This window comes from Schistocerca gregaria, chromosome 4, assembly GCF_023897955.1.
Source record: "Schistocerca gregaria isolate iqSchGreg1 chromosome 4, iqSchGreg1.2, whole genome shotgun sequence".
Lineage (NCBI taxonomy): Eukaryota > Metazoa > Arthropoda > Insecta > Orthoptera > Acrididae > Schistocerca > Schistocerca gregaria.
The window spans coordinates 396,592,407-396,608,243 of NC_064923.1; the positions used below are offsets into that span (position 1 = coordinate 396,592,407).

Here is a 15,837-nt window from a genome sequence, read left to right on the forward strand (position 1 = left end):
TGAAATAAATGTGTGATTGGCACATTGTACGTGGAAAAACTTTGTGGTTGGCATCGAAGCAAGTCAAGTGGTGGGGCAAGTCATTACCCATTCTCAACTCTTACTCAAGCTGTTTGGCATTGAAGATTGGGCAGAGGACATGAGCAAAACTGTCTGTTACATTGAACGCAGATGTCAAACACAAAGGCAATGACAGAAAATATTGGAAATCAATCACACTTCAACTGATATAGCACTACCACAGACTGTTTTGACTGTTTCACATCCAGCTTGGATGAACATGTTTCATTTATAGTACTGAACTGGCATTCAAATATAATTTTTTGTTTTCAGAATGGTCCAAACATGATCCTCTTATTATGTCTACTTTTGGTTAATATTCAATTACCGTAGTCCAATGACAACAGCTCCAACTGCCTTGCATAGGACATCTGTTCTGGCACTGCCACGCACTTTTCCTTGGCGGATGACTGGAATGGAATGTACTCAGTTCCATGATGTGAACTGAGGCGCTACTTGAATGAGAAGTAGTGTCAAGGCTTGGATAACTGATGATGGTTGGAAGAGCAGTGTGTTGATCAAATGGAACTCCAAGCAACACCTGAATTATGTCATATGACTGAGGATAACATGACAGTTGACATCACATGATACTCTGGGCCTGATCACATAGTATCCCCCCCCACCTCACACCCTCCCCCACCACGCCCACCCCACACCCAAATTAACACAGCACAAACCTTGTTAAAATATATTTAATAGCAGATTCTTCATCTAAAGTCACCATACTCCGGAATGAGATTTTCACTCTGCAGCGGAGTGTCCCTTGATCTGAAACTTTCTGGCAGATTAAAACCGTGTGCCGGACCGAGACTCAAACTTGGGAAATTTGCCTTTTGTGGGCAAGTGCTCTACCAACTGAGCTACCCAAGAATGACTTACGCTCCGTCCTCACAGCTTTAGTTCTGGAGAGCTTCTCTGAAGTTTGGAAGGTAGGAGACGAGGTAATGGCAGAACTAAAACTGTGAGGATAGGGCACGAGTCATGCTTGGGTAGCTCAGTTGGTAGAGCACTTGCCCATGAAAGGCAAAGGTCCCGAGTTTGAGTCTCAGTTCGGCACACAGTTTTAATCTGCCAGGAAGTTTCATACCACACACTGACTGATTTGCCTTTGGTGTCACCTAGGTCATATACCTCTGATCATTTCTCGTCCAATGCTACACCTCAAATGTTTTCAATACAGTTATCTGAATTTCCAAATTTGAAACTTCCCTTCACAAGTATCATTTTCAAATTTATGCTTACAAAATAGATAGTTGAATTCAAACATGAGGGCAATGACTCATAAAACTTTACTATATTTCGAGAATTTCTGCTGGCAATAAATCACAGAAACAAGGAATTTTCTGGTATCACAGTGTTCCACCTTATCCACCTGAATGAAAACACAACACACGTACATTTTTAATAATTGCACAAATAAAACTATTCAGCATATCATGTTGCTGTGCACTATGTTCCAACACTACAAAAAATTTCTTTGGCATGTACCACCATTCTTGCAGGAGGTTGAGAAATTTTCATTATGCTTTCCTGTAAGAGATCAAGGCGGGAAGAATGTGTCATGGGCTGTTTCTGAAAGATGAGAGACCAACTTCTAGTAACAAACGTACAGCAACCCTTCATAACAAACACAGTTTCAGATATATCAAACATCTAACAAGAAACATTATGGAAACACTGTCAGCAAAGGTAGTAGCTCAGTGACTTTAAAGTGGACCAATACTGCAATGAGCCTCTAATTATATGCCAATAGTGACAGGCACCTCCACAGTCAAAGAAAGCTGAGAAGCAATTTTAGTGAGTAAGGTAAAACAAATACAATTTCTGAAATAGTATTGGTATCCGGTGACTCCTAACATATATAAATCTTTTTTATGGAATCAGAGCAGGACACAGACTCCAATCAGGAAGGTAAATATCCACAAACAAATTCTATTGGGTAATTTACAAGGCAGACTGTAGAAATAATTGCGCATTCTCCAAATGAAATACACAACATATGTCAATTTCCAAATGAAAAGTTGAAAAGTAAGTTGACCCTTATGGTACAAAACAATAATAAACAAATTAAAACAACTGGAAATCTGACAAAGGGCAGAAATTTGTATCACAATGTGACAAGGGCAAATGAATAACAACAAAGAACTAACCTCTTTAATCCTAAGCATTTTTAATTCTATTTTTCTTATCTCCGCTTGTTTTCTTTTTCTTTCCAGGAAGAGTTCTTGTCGCTCCTTTTTCAACTCCTCTTTCTCACGCTTTGCATTTTCTTCAAGTTTTTTCTCTACCTTTGCTCTTTTCTCTTCCTTGAAACAAGCAATTAAACATTAAACATTGAATAATTTATACAGCCTATCAGGTCATAGAGCTTATCTGTGTATAACTTACTTTGTCACGCATTCTAGTTTCTTCTTGTCGAAATTTTTGCAGAGTCCCAAGTAAGGCACCAAACATTCTCCTATTTCTGTCAACAAATACCTTTGTTTTAACAGAAGAAAGTCCAGGTTGGAATATCAACACTTATGAAAGGACTGACTGCTACTCACATTAAAGATGATAAGTTGAGTTGCAGACAGGCACAACAGAAAGACTATTATACAATGAGCTTTTCGGCAAAGCCTTCTTCAGAACAGAAAGGAAAACACACACGCATTCACAGAAGCGGGCACACCTCACACACACATGACCGCTATCTCTAGATGCTCTGTTAGACTGCAACTACTGTGTTGAACAAAAGCAGCCACCTGGAGTGGAGCAGGGAAGGTGGAAGGATAGCAAGCAATGGGTGGGGAGGAGAGAAGAGCACTGTCTGATGAAGCATGTAAGGCTAAAAGTTGGCAGAACAAGGCCACCTGACGAAGGGTTGGGAAGCTGTAGGGGAAAGGGGGGGAGCGTATAGGAAGGACAGATGGGGGGGGCAAGAAATGAATGGAGCAGAAGAGGTGGATACATTTGCCGAGAGTCGTACACAATGTGGGTGATGTGACGTGAGGTGAAGAGAAGTAGGAGTAGTTGATAGGACAGAGAGGGTTAAAACTGTTGGGTGGAGGGTGTAGGGACAGCAGATGATCACAGGTTGAGGCCAGGATAATTTCAAGAGTGGAGAATGTTTTAGAAGGATAACTCCCATCTGCACAGTTCAGACAAGCTAGTGGTGGAGGAGAGGATCCTGATGGCCCGGGTTGTGAAGCAGACATTGAGATCACGTATGATAAGTTCAGCTGCATGTAGTGCACCATGGCAAGAGCGAACTGGACACCTATGACACAACATGTAGCAGAACACAACATGCAGGATTTTGATGGCTGCTCCAAACCATGGGCCATCTGGATCCTCCCCTCCACCACCAACTTCTCTGAACTGTGCAGATGGGTGTTACCCTTACTACATATTCTCCACTCTTGAAATTATACTGGCCTCAACCTATAATAACCTAAAGTCATCATACCCTCTACCCACCAGTTTCAGCCCTCCTCTGTCCTACCACCTCCTCACAGTTCACGTCCCCTCACACTCATTTTGCACTGCTCTCCGCCAAACCACCCATCAGTTTTTTCCCCCGCTCTGCTTCTTTTCCCCTATTCTGCTCTGCTTCTTTTCCCCTATTCCCCTCTGCTTCTTTTCCCCTATTCCCCTCTGCTTCTTTTCCCCTATTCCCCTCTGCTTCTTTTCCCCTATTCCCCTCTGCTTCTTTTCCCCTATTCCCCTCTGCTTCTTTTCCCCTACTTCCATTGTCCTGCCACCTTCTAGACCCAGCATGCTCTGCCAGACAGCGCTCTTCTCTCCTCCCCACCCATAGCCTAAAAATGCACCGATGATGACTCATATCAGACGAAATTGATTTGCAACAAGATAAGTAAATTATGTTTCCATGACTGGTTGCTACATTCTTTATAATTTTATGTTCCACGGTCACTGCACAGAAAGGGAACCTTATGGAGCCCAACATTCAAAACTCAGTTTTTCACGGGTGATGAGTTACCACCAATAGGAACTACCACAAAATGACAAAAGTGCAGAAGTTCACATGAAGTGTCAATGCTTTTGTGACATAACCAACATTCAAGTGAACGAACTAATGAAAATAATCAGTTTTTGACAATACCAAGTAACTGGATAGATAAAAAAAATCTACTCACTAAGTGGTGGCAGGAGAACACTACACATTAAAGATTATACTTATACAAGCTCCAGGAACCCTAACAATCAGTTCCGGGTGACTTTCTAAAACCTACCACTTCTCCTAAACCTCTCCAGTCCTCCCCTTCAACCCTTCTGTCGGAAGAAGGATTCACTGGCTCCAAAAGCTTGCATAAGTATAACCTTCTTTTATAAGTGAATGTGAGGCACAAGTGGAACATCATTTCTGTTTTTCTGACAATTTAAACTGGTTCTATGAATGTACTGTGCACTGCACTCATGTGGGGGAGATTATGTACAATTGAAGCATTAAAACCACCATCATAACCTTATTCTACTTTTTATTAATGCAGCCTTGAAACTTTTTAAACTGACAGGTTATTTTGATTACTTTTAAACAATTAGATCTACCAAATATTTAATTTAACTCACATAAGGATAAACAATTTGCAGCATTTTCGAGGATTTTGATGGATAGAGTTTAGTAGGTCACACGAAAACAGTCCAACAGCTGAAAACCAATTTCATTTTCGAATTCAGCATCCATGACTTAGCAAAGAACACCATTTATATTTATTGTAAGAAAATACTGACCAGTGCAATCTGTTTTAATCCACTGTGTACTTTTGTTTGCTTGACCTACTTTTGACTTCTTCAGGAACTACAGTATTTTCATTGTGCCCGTCTACAACTCAACATGTGACCTACACAATGAGTAAACAGTCTATCCTTTACATAACTGCTTATTATAACAGAGAAATCATGTACGAGGGTCGGTCAAAAAGTAATGCCTCCCATTTTTTTTCTACTTAAAAAAATTAAGTTAAGTGAAAAATTTGAATTTGGCACCATTCCTCAAACCTTCTTCTGCAATCCACTGCAGTAGTAACTTTCTGTGTCAACAGGTGGCAGCACAACAGAAGTTTGTAAGATGGCCGACATCGATGTTCGTTTGAGACAGCGTTGTGTGATTGAATTCTTGAATGCAGAAGGTGAAACGCCCATACGCATTCATGAAAGACTGAAGAAGGTGTATGGTGTTGTGACAGTGGATGTCAGCACTGTTAGACGATGGGTTCATCGTTGTAAGGAAGCTGAAGGGCAAACACCGTTGACTGACGAAAAGCGGAGCGGCAGGCCGGTGAGTGCAGTGACTCCACACAACATTCAGCAAGTTGATGACATCATTCGTGGTGACCGTCGGGTGACTGCAGATGAAGTGTGTCGCATTATTTCTCTTAGTAAAGGCAGTGTGATCACGATTATTAAACAATTGGGGTACTCAAAAGTTTGTGCACGGTGGGTTCCAAGAATGTTAACCGATCAGAATAAAGAGGCAAGGAAAACAATAGCCTCCCAACACTTGCAGCGCTTCCGTTTGGAGGGAGATGAGTTTCTGAAAAAAATTGTGACCGGGGACGAAACATGGGTGCATTTTTTTGAACCCGAATCAAAGAGGCAGTCAATGGAGTGGAGTCACACAAGCTCGCCGAGGAAGAAAAAATTCAAAACTGTGCGATCGGCAGGGAAAGTTATGGCAACAGTTTTCTGGGATACAGAGGGTGTGATTCTGGTTGATTTTTTGGAGCAGGGATGCACAATAAATTCTGTTCAATACGTCACAACCCTCAAAAAACTTAAAGCACGTCTTCAGCGAGTTCGCCCAACAAAATCAATGGCAGATGTTCTTCTTTTGCATGACAATGCAAGACCACACACCAGTCGTCACACCTCTGACGAGATTGTCAAAATTGGATGGGAAGTTTTGCCTCATCCCCCATACAGCCCTGACCTGGCACCATCAGACTTCCATCTGTTCGGGCCACTAAAAGAAGCTCATCGTGGGATTCATTTTGAAGATGAGGAGGCCGTCAAAACATCCGTGCGTCAATGGCTTAGGAAGCAGAGCTGTGATTTTTACCGTGCTGGGATACATGCCTTGTTCAAAGATGGACCAAAACTGTAGAGATGGGCGGAGATTACATTGAAAAATGACAAAATGATCCTCAATGTTGTGGTTTTCAACCTATGTAATTGCATTTAAATTTCCTGACAATTAAACGTAGAAAAAAAATAGGAGGCATTACTTTTTGACTGACCCTCGTACATCAACTAAAAAAAAAAAACTTTTAGCAATTAAACTGCTGACATTAAAACAAATGAGTAATTAAGGTCCTGAATACTTGGCCACTACAGTAACTTGTGTCACCAGTACTGAAAACCCGCTTTAGTGTTTACCTTGCTTTGCTCAACTCATCAGTGTTCTGGGCAGCCATAGCTTCCTGTCGAGAAGGTAACTCTTTAGGTGTAGCAATTACCCGAGAAGATATGAGAGGCTATAACAAAAGATAACTGACATTTTACAATCTGCAAAATTATCCTTCAATAAAATATATGCTCATGTGAAACAAACACAAAATATGCCATATCACACCTTGTTAGGGAGCTCGTCATCATCAGGGGTGTCACCTCGTTTGGCCCTTGGTGGCCCAGACAACCTGACAACAAAAAGTATCATAAGTATATAAAAAATAGGCAACCCAACAATCTGTATCCTGGTTGACTGCATACTTAAGTTATGGAAAAATGGATTTGAGAGTTTATTATTATGAATGTTATAAACTGTCTACTACGCTACAAGAGTTATTTTGGTACACATTCTATTTGGTCTCAAGAACACACACATTAAAAGCTGATTTGTTAATTATCTCACAATGTGTCATTCCCAAATTAACGATCTACTCTGGTTAAATATGTGTGTGTGTGTGTGTGTGTGTGTGTGTGTGTGTGTGTGTGTGTGTGTGTGTGTGTGATCCGTGGTGACTTTATAAGTTAGGAACATCAGAGAAATTGTATAGATTTTGTCAGACCAGTGTCTTTATTTGGTTCTAATTGCATATGGGATTGAAGTACTACTGAAGTACTAGCACTAATATATAAGATAAAACCTAATGAAACACTTTACTTTATAAAATGTTGTAGGAAAGTTACTGTAGAACATAAATTATTTATAATTAAAGGTGACCACTCACCAAAAAAACAGAAGCACTGAGTTATTGTTAGGCACACACAAAAGAAAGACAACTTCCCCGGCCCAAACACACACGAAGAGATAAGTGTGCCTATGCCCCTACACCATGCAGTGCAGCACATCCTCTGCTCCTGTAATGGTCCTGGCCTCAATCTCACGTACCCCACTGTCCCCGCACCTTAAACCCAACAGTTTCCCCCACCTCTGCCTTGTTGACCCCTGAAAATGCACCGAGCGAGGTGCAGCAGTGGTTAGGGTAACGGTTCAAACCTGCATCTGGCCATCCTGATTTAGGTTTTCTGCGATTTCAATAAATTACTTCAGGCAAATGCCAGGATGGTTCCTTTGAAAGCACATGGTCGATTTCCTTCCCAATCTTTCCCTAATCCAAAGGAACTGATGACCTTTCTGTTTGGTCCCCTCCCCCAAATCAACCAACCAACCCCTCCCAATGCACGTGCCTATGTTGCCTTCAGCATGTGCTGCTTCCTGAAGGCTACTACAATTGTGCTACCCCTCCATTCCCAAATCCTAACCAACAAATTGTCTACCTACCTCAACGCCACTAGCCACCCACCCCAGTCCCTCTCTCTGCCTCCCACCTCCCTCTTGCTTTTCCTAACCAGTCCAACACCAACCACTGCAACCAGCCCACCTGCCAAAAAATAACATTGGCATTGTTAGCCTAGCCAGCACCATGTAAGGACACAGGTCTCTCTCTCTCTCTCTCTCTCTCTCTCTCTCTCTCTCTCTCTGTGTGTGTGTGTGTGTGTGTGTGTGTGTGTGTGTGTGTGTGTGTGTGTGTTTTATTTTACTCTAGTACATAAAAGTATAACTCTACTCTGAAAGCCAGCAAGCTTTTGTAGTGCCTACCAACAACTCAGTGCTTCTGCTTTCTAGTGTGTGGTCTCCTTCAATCCTAAAGTATTTTATTTCATATGTATTTATGTATCAATAAAATAATTAAGAGCACATAAAGTTTCTCTCCACAAACATTTATTCAGTTCTGGTCACAGGGAGAGAACTTAAGCAAGAAGCAACAAGCAACTTCACAAGACATGTGAAAGGAAATGTCGGACAGACAGCGTTTTCAAAACATTTTGCAACATTATGTGATGCTGATGTAAACAAATGGTGAGTGGTCACAATAAGATCAATCTAGCAGTCACAGGCTGCCTCATTTCTGACATCTTTCAACACCACTGAGCTCCACTGTTGCATGCTGTAACTACAAAGTATCTCAAGAAAATATGCTGCTTTCACTGTAAAATAGTGTGTACCAAACTAAAGGCTTGTTTAACTGAGCAAGGAAAATGGAGAATAGATAATAAAAGATTAATATTAGCACTGACAAGGCCCCCATCAGTCCCCCCATTTCCGGGTTATGCCACTGAACATTTCCACAGCCAAATGGTTAGTGTCACTGCCTTCAGTAGATAAGGACCTGTGTTTTTTACTAGTACCCCTCAAACCTTTTTCTGAAGTAATATAGTCTGGAACAGGTTACACTCAGCTCCACAAGGCCAAATGAGGAACTGCTTGAATTAATAAGCAGCTGGACCATCAGGATTCAGTTACTGGAAATAATAGCTGGCAAGTTTGTGACATGCAGTTCAAATATCCCACAATCATAAATCACTCCTCACACTGCCTTGTAGGTAGCAGTCAGCCTCTCAGAACATGCTATGGCCTAATTTGTGAGTGCTGTTTAAGTTTACCACTGGATCACTAATAAAACAGCTGAGATATAGAAATGACTATACACTTGTTGAAGGAATGAACCACCACCCACCTGAAGTGATCAACAGGAACCATACTAATCATAAATTTAAATGGTCAGACAAGAGTTTGAACATAAATTCAGTCTCTTTGCTGCCAGTGCAACAATTGTTACAGTCAGACAGGAATTTAGCAAACGACTTTAAGAAACAGTAACTAAATTCTACACTGTTTATAAGCCTAAAGCAGTGGCATGTTTTATTTTTCTTTTAAAATGAGGCTTCAGAAACACAGATGCCTCTTATGTGTGTTATTGTGATGATTTACCACATCATTCAAAAACCTGAGGTAATCTTTTTAATCTGATGGCACCAAGTAGAATCAAGCCAGTAATTTAAGCCATGCGATGAATATTGCATGGACTAAACTTTTCCATATTCAAAGCTTCACTGTCTTCACTCTCTATTGATGAAATTCTTGAATCCTCAAGTTTAAATTTAAAAAAATGTAGGCAGCATGTGTGTTACAGATCACATGCATGAAATTTTTTGTATCTTCTAAACAAATGCAGTATCAAAGCTGTGATTTGTATTATTCTGAACTTTTAGCACTAAAGTCAAATAGTTCTTACCCCTCTTCTTTTCATGAAAAAATACCCACTCTCATCATTTGTGTGCACCAGGTGATACACCACAGAATTTTGCTATGCAATTTAATTACATCACCGTCAGTTACGGAAACATTACATGTCAACATCTACCAACTTCCTTTACTCCTACAGTTGTAGAACGATTTTGATAAAGGCTACCAACCTTGTTTTGATCTCCAGAGCAAGCTTAAATTGTCATAACTCACATAACACTCGTGTAACCTTGTAGAAATCTCACTACATGGCAAAACAGAACCTGTATCTGACCATTGGTAATATTGCAATGTACAATATGGAATCAAGTAACAGTTATGAGCAGTGTCAAAAACAAGAAATGACACTTCAAATTTAAAACATGAATATTAAGCACATGTAACAATACACTCAGAACTGAACTGCCTGCCCTATAAGAGTGTGCTTCTATTCAACAATATTGTGTCAACAAGTAAGTCTCAGAATCTCCTAGAAACCGCAGATGTCAAATGGTAAATAATTGCAGATAGCAGGAATATAAGTGGTGATGCAGATATCACCAGCTACTTAAACACTCTTCAAATGAAACAACATTATTCAATTAGCAACGCTATGTCTTCCATATAAGATGTTAAAACTGGCTGTCAATTGTACATTCAAAGTGCTGGAGTATTAGACAGACCAAACAGCACAGTTTTTAATTCACAGAGACCATTAGTTGCCCTGAAAGTAGCCTTTTCCCAGTCAACCCCTTCAGCCACATCGACAGTGAAGTATACTTCAGTCTCTTCATACAACCCATGACAACAAGTATACACACTTTTTGGTGATTTTGTCAGTCTGTAATTGATGTGAAAACTCCAGGTGTCATCTTTCTTCTAAATGAAGATCATAGGGGAGGACTGAGGACACACTGATAGCTGAATGATGCAGCACAGCATCCACTCCACTTCCTACTGATGGAGCTGGAGGCAACCTATACCAGTTCTGAAATAAGGGCGATATTATCCTCAGTGTTGATATGTATGGTGTTTCACAATTGGTCATTGGGTCTGCTTCCTATCCACTTCAGGCTTGAATGCTCCAGAAACTAGACACCACTAATTGACAGCATTTATAGAAGTTGGCAATCGAGAGCTCTCTTCGTCCACTTGTGATCAATACAATCTCCACTGGCATATACATTGCTTTTGCGAGGCTAAGCACATCTTCGCACTTGACTAGAACTTTACAGTTATACTAAATATTCAAGCACTTTACCATAGCATGTCTTATTTATGACGGTGGGGGAAAAATCTCTCTTCCAGAAACATCACTGTTGACTGGGCTTGGAATAGCTTCATCAATCTGGAGCTCCAGTCTTCCACACTGTATGTCAAACTATGGAAAATCTAGGATGGAATGTAACAATACCAAAGAAGCATAGTTGCTACTCAATATATAGCAGAGATGGTGAGTCGTGGTAGGCACACTAAAAAGATCCACACAAAGCTTTCGACCATTAAGGCCTTTGTCAGCACTACACACACACACACACACACACACACACACACACACAACTTGCACACATGTCTGCAGTCTCAGCTCTCTGAGACCACACTGTGAACAGCAGTGTGGAAGGGGAGACTGGGTGGGGGTAACGAGGAGGCTGGGGCGGGGAGGGGGAGGGATAGTATGGTGGGAGTGGCGGACAGTCAAGTGTTGTAGTTTAGACGGAGGGCAGTAGAGAAGGTGGGGAAGGGGGGAGGGGGTAAGTAACAGAAAGGAGAGAAATAAAAGAAATTAAAAGACCCTCCAATACTAAAAAGGCGAGCCCTTGATGCCTCAGAACATGTCCTACCAACTGATCCATTCTTCTAGTCAAGTTCTGCCACAAGTTTCTCTTCTTCCCAATTCTACTCAATACCTCCTCATTAGTTATGTGGTCTACCCATCTAATCTTCAACATTCTTCTGTAGCACCGTTTCTATTCCCTTCTTGTCTAAACTATTTATCGTCCATGTTTCACTTTCATACATGGCTACACTCCATACAAATACTTTCAGAAATGACTTCCTGACATTTAAATCTATACTCTATGTTTCTCTTCTTCAGAATTTTTTTTCCTTGCCATTGCCAGTCTACATTTTATATCCTCTCTCTTTCGACCATCATCACTTATTTTGCTCCCCAAATAGCAAAACTCCTGTACTGCTTTAAGTGCCTCATTTCCTAATCTAATTCCCTCAACATCACCTGATTTAATTCAACTACATTCCATTATGCTCGTTTTGCTTTTGTTGATGTTCGTTTATATCCTCCTTTCAAGACACTGCTCTTCCAAGTCCTTTGCTGTCTCTAACAGAATTACAATGTCATCGGCGAACCTCAAGTTTTTATTTCTTCTCCATGGATTTTAATACCTACATCGAATTTTTCTTTTGTTTCCTTTACTGCTTGCTCAATATACAGATTGAATAACATCAGGGAGAGGCTACAACCCTGTCTCACTCCCTTCCCAACCATTGCTTCCCTTTCATGACCCTCGACTCTTATTGTAAATAGCCTTTCGTTCCCTTTATTTTACCCCTGCCACCTTCAGAATTTGAAAGAGAGTATTCCAGTCAACATTGTCAAATGCTAGAAACGTAGGTTTGCCTTTCCTTAATCTATCTTCTAAGATACGTCGTAGGTTCAGTATTGCCTCACATTTTCCAACATTTCTACGGAATCCAAACTGATCTTCCCCGAGGTCAGCTTCTACCAGTTTTTCCATTTGTCTGTAAAGAATTCATGTTAGTATTTTGCAGCCGTGACTTATTAAACTGATAATTTGGTAATGTTCACATCTGTCAACACCCGCTCTCTTTGGGATTGGAATTATTATATTCTTCTTGAAGTCTGAGGGTATTTCGCCTGTCTTATACATCTTGCTCACCAGATGGTAGAGTTTTGTCAGGGCTGGCTCTCCCAAGGCTATCAGTAGTTCTAATGGAATGTTGTCTACTCCTGGGGCATTGTTTCGACTTACATCTTTCAGTGGTCTGTCGAACTCTTCATGCAGTGTCATATCTCCCATTTCATCTTCATCTACATGCTCTTCCATTTCCATAATATTGTCCTCAAGAACATCACCCTTGTATAGACCCTCTATATACTCCTTCCACCTTTCTGCTTTCCGTTCTTTGCTTAGAACTGGGTTTCCATCCGAGCTCTTTGATATTCATACATGTGGTACTCTTTTCTCCAAAAGTCTCTTTAATTTTCCTGCAGGCAGTATCTATCTTACCCCTAGTGAGATAAGCCTCTACATTCTTACATTTGCCCTCTAGCCATCCCTGCTTAGCCATTTTGCACTTCCTATCGATCTCATTTTTGAGACACTTGTATTCCTTTTTGCTTGCTGCATTTACTGCATTTTTATATTGCCTCCTTTCATCAGTTAAATTCAATATTTCTTCTGTTACCCAAGCATTTCCACTAGCCCTCATCTTTTTACCTACTTGATCCTCTGCTGCCTTCACTGTTTCATCTCTAAAAGCTACCCATTCTTAATCTACTGTATTTCTTTCCCCCATTCTTGTCAATCGTTCCCTAATGCTCTCTCTGAAACTCTCCACAACCTCCGGTCATTTCAGTCTATCCAGGTCCTATCTCCTTAAATTCCCACCTCTTTGCAGTTTCATCAGTTTTAATCTACAGTTCATAATCAATAGATTGTGGTCAGAATCCACATCTGCCCCTGGAAATGTCTTACAATTTAAAACCTGGTTCCTAAATCTCTGTCTTACCATTATCTGAATAATTTCTTTTATCTCATCATACATTTCATCAATCTCTTCGCCATCTGCGGAGCTAGCTGGCATATAAACTTTTACTACTGTGGTAGGCGTGGCCTTCGTATCTATCTTGGCCACAATAATGCGTTCACTATGCTGTTTGTAGTAGCTTACTCGCACTCCTATTTTTTTTTTTTTTTTATTCATTATTAAACCTACTCCTGCATTACCCCTATTTGATTTTGTATTTAAAACCCTGTATTCACCTGACCAGAAGTCTTGTTCCTCCTGCCACTGAACTTCACTAATTCCCGCTATATCTAACTTTAACCTATCCATTTCCCTTTTGAAATTTTCTATCCTACCTGCCGGATAAAGGGATCTGACATTCCAGGCTCTGATCCGTAGAACGCCAGTTTTCTTTCTCCTGATAATGACGCCCTCCTGAGTAGACCCCGCCTGGAGATCCGAATGGACCTCAAGAGGACGCCATCACCATGTAACCATACAGTAAAGCTGCATGCCTTTAGGAAAAATTACAGCTGTAGTTTCTCCTTGCTTTCAGCCATTCGCAGTACCAGCACAGCAAGGCCGTTTTGGTTAGTGTTACAAGGCCACATCAGTCAATCATCCAGACTGTTGCCCCTGCAACTACTGAAAAGGCTGCTGCCCCTCTTCAGGAACCACACGTTTGTCTGGCCTCTCAACAGATACCCTTCCTTTGTGGTTGCACCTATGGTTCGGCTATCCGTATCACTAAGGCACGCAAGCCTCCCCACCAACGGGGGTACTTTGATAACGCAGATCATGCGGACAATGCATTGTCTGTGCTGGGTTCCTACCCGTAAAAACAATGGCTTTTGTGAAGGTGTACTGGAGTCACACCGACAGCTATGTGGCCTCTTCACCAATCTATGTCACATTGGACACATTTAGTCATTGTCAGGCAATTGAGCAAGACTTTGAACATAACTGAACTTTTGTCCACCTATCAACAAATAAACTCTTCATCTAACCACTGAGCTGGAAGCAATATTGTCATATAAAGCTCAATTGCCTGCCTTGGCCGAGTATTCTTCTTTATTTGTAAACAATAAAATGTTCTGGAACATTACAGTACTCCACAAATAAGTAAGTCCCAGAACCTTCTAGAACACACAATAGTCAAATGATAAATAACTGCATGGTGGGAAGCAAACCAGCAACTCCTATATTACCACACTACTATGACACCATAGCAGATGACACATAACACACAGCAATATACTATGAGGTCATTACTTTACATCTTCGCAGATTACTTTCATATGTTCCCAAAATACTATAAAAATTAAGCCTCAGGATGCTGGTTCATAACTAAGTCAAACAACTTCAGAAAATAAAACATTTCAGTTCAAGAGAAATAATCCATTTTATTTCCTCACTAGTAAACTTTGCTAAGTCTATTTTTACACATTTTTGTGGAGTGTACAAAGAACCAGAACTTTCTCCCAACAGCCTCTTAGTCTAATACTAATTTTCAGGTAAATAACAATTGTTGGAGTTAAATCACAACACACCTTCAAAAATCTGAAATGCAAATAAAAACACTGTGCAAGAGAAAAGAAATGCACCTCTCCATGCTTTTTTGATGTCTTCATATTACAATACAGATCACAAGAATACGAAAAGCTCACATAAAGGATTGTCACCAAACCCACATCCAATGCTACACCAGAATCTGTCTTCTTCCCTGCATGCCATAGTAGTGTGAACATCTAGGCTTTGCCGAGATTCAAACAACTCTCAAAAATGTTGAACACTTTGACTTTAGAGCTAACCAGTGCTCGAACTACAGCTTTACTGGCTTTTGCATCAGCACAGGCTTCCTCATCGGTTTTGCTTCTTCTTTTACTATTTGCAAACCTGTAAATGCTGTCTGCTAGTAGGTCCTAACATTATTTACCATCATGGCGTTCCTCTAGAACAATAAGAAAACCTCTAGCAAACATACCAAGTAACTCGTTCAACAGAATCTTTAAGCAATGGAACCTTCCAGAAGCCAAATTACAGTCAGCTTACAGAAACCCAGTTCATCAGCAAAATACTGCCAATGTAGTCCAATTATAACTTACAAATATCCAACATTTGGTGGTCTTCTGTGTCTCCCTTAATGTAACTAAAGCTATAGTCCAAATGAAAAACTAGTTTGCTTAATTTACTGTTATGAAAGAATTTCTTTTCACGCTCATAAATCAAATAAAAAGATTTTAGCAAATAAAATTTTTAAGACTACATGCACACCAATCTACAAATCTATCAGGCACCACTACAGTGGATAAGATCATGGAGATTTGGGTGGATTACATATACAGGCAATTGTTTATACTGCCAGCATTCAATAAAAGAAGTGGAGGAAATTATACTGATATTTATTAGAACGTGTGAAGCAAGCTGAGGAAGCTTCCCAGTTTTCCTAAGTCTTCAGTCAAAGTAAAATACGTCAAATTAATAAAGTTAACTAA

The 15,837-nt window shown here is 40.4% G+C and overlaps 1 protein-coding gene across 1 annotated transcript in view; it reads right to left on the bottom strand.

Moving 5' to 3' along the window:
• The window catches only part of LOC126267193 (pinin), a 63,275-nt gene that overhangs the window by 16,486 nt on the left and 30,952 nt on the right, over positions 1-15,837 (bottom strand). Inside the window, exons 4-7 of the mRNA XM_049972161.1 lie at positions 6,638-6,701; positions 6,442-6,539; positions 2,452-2,527; positions 2,214-2,369 (exon numbers count right to left, since the gene is read on the bottom strand). Coding sequence (XP_049828118.1) covers positions 2,214-2,369; positions 2,452-2,527; positions 6,442-6,539; positions 6,638-6,701 — 394 coding nt within the window. The remainder of the gene's footprint in view (positions 1-2,213; positions 2,370-2,451; positions 2,528-6,441; positions 6,540-6,637; positions 6,702-15,837) is intronic.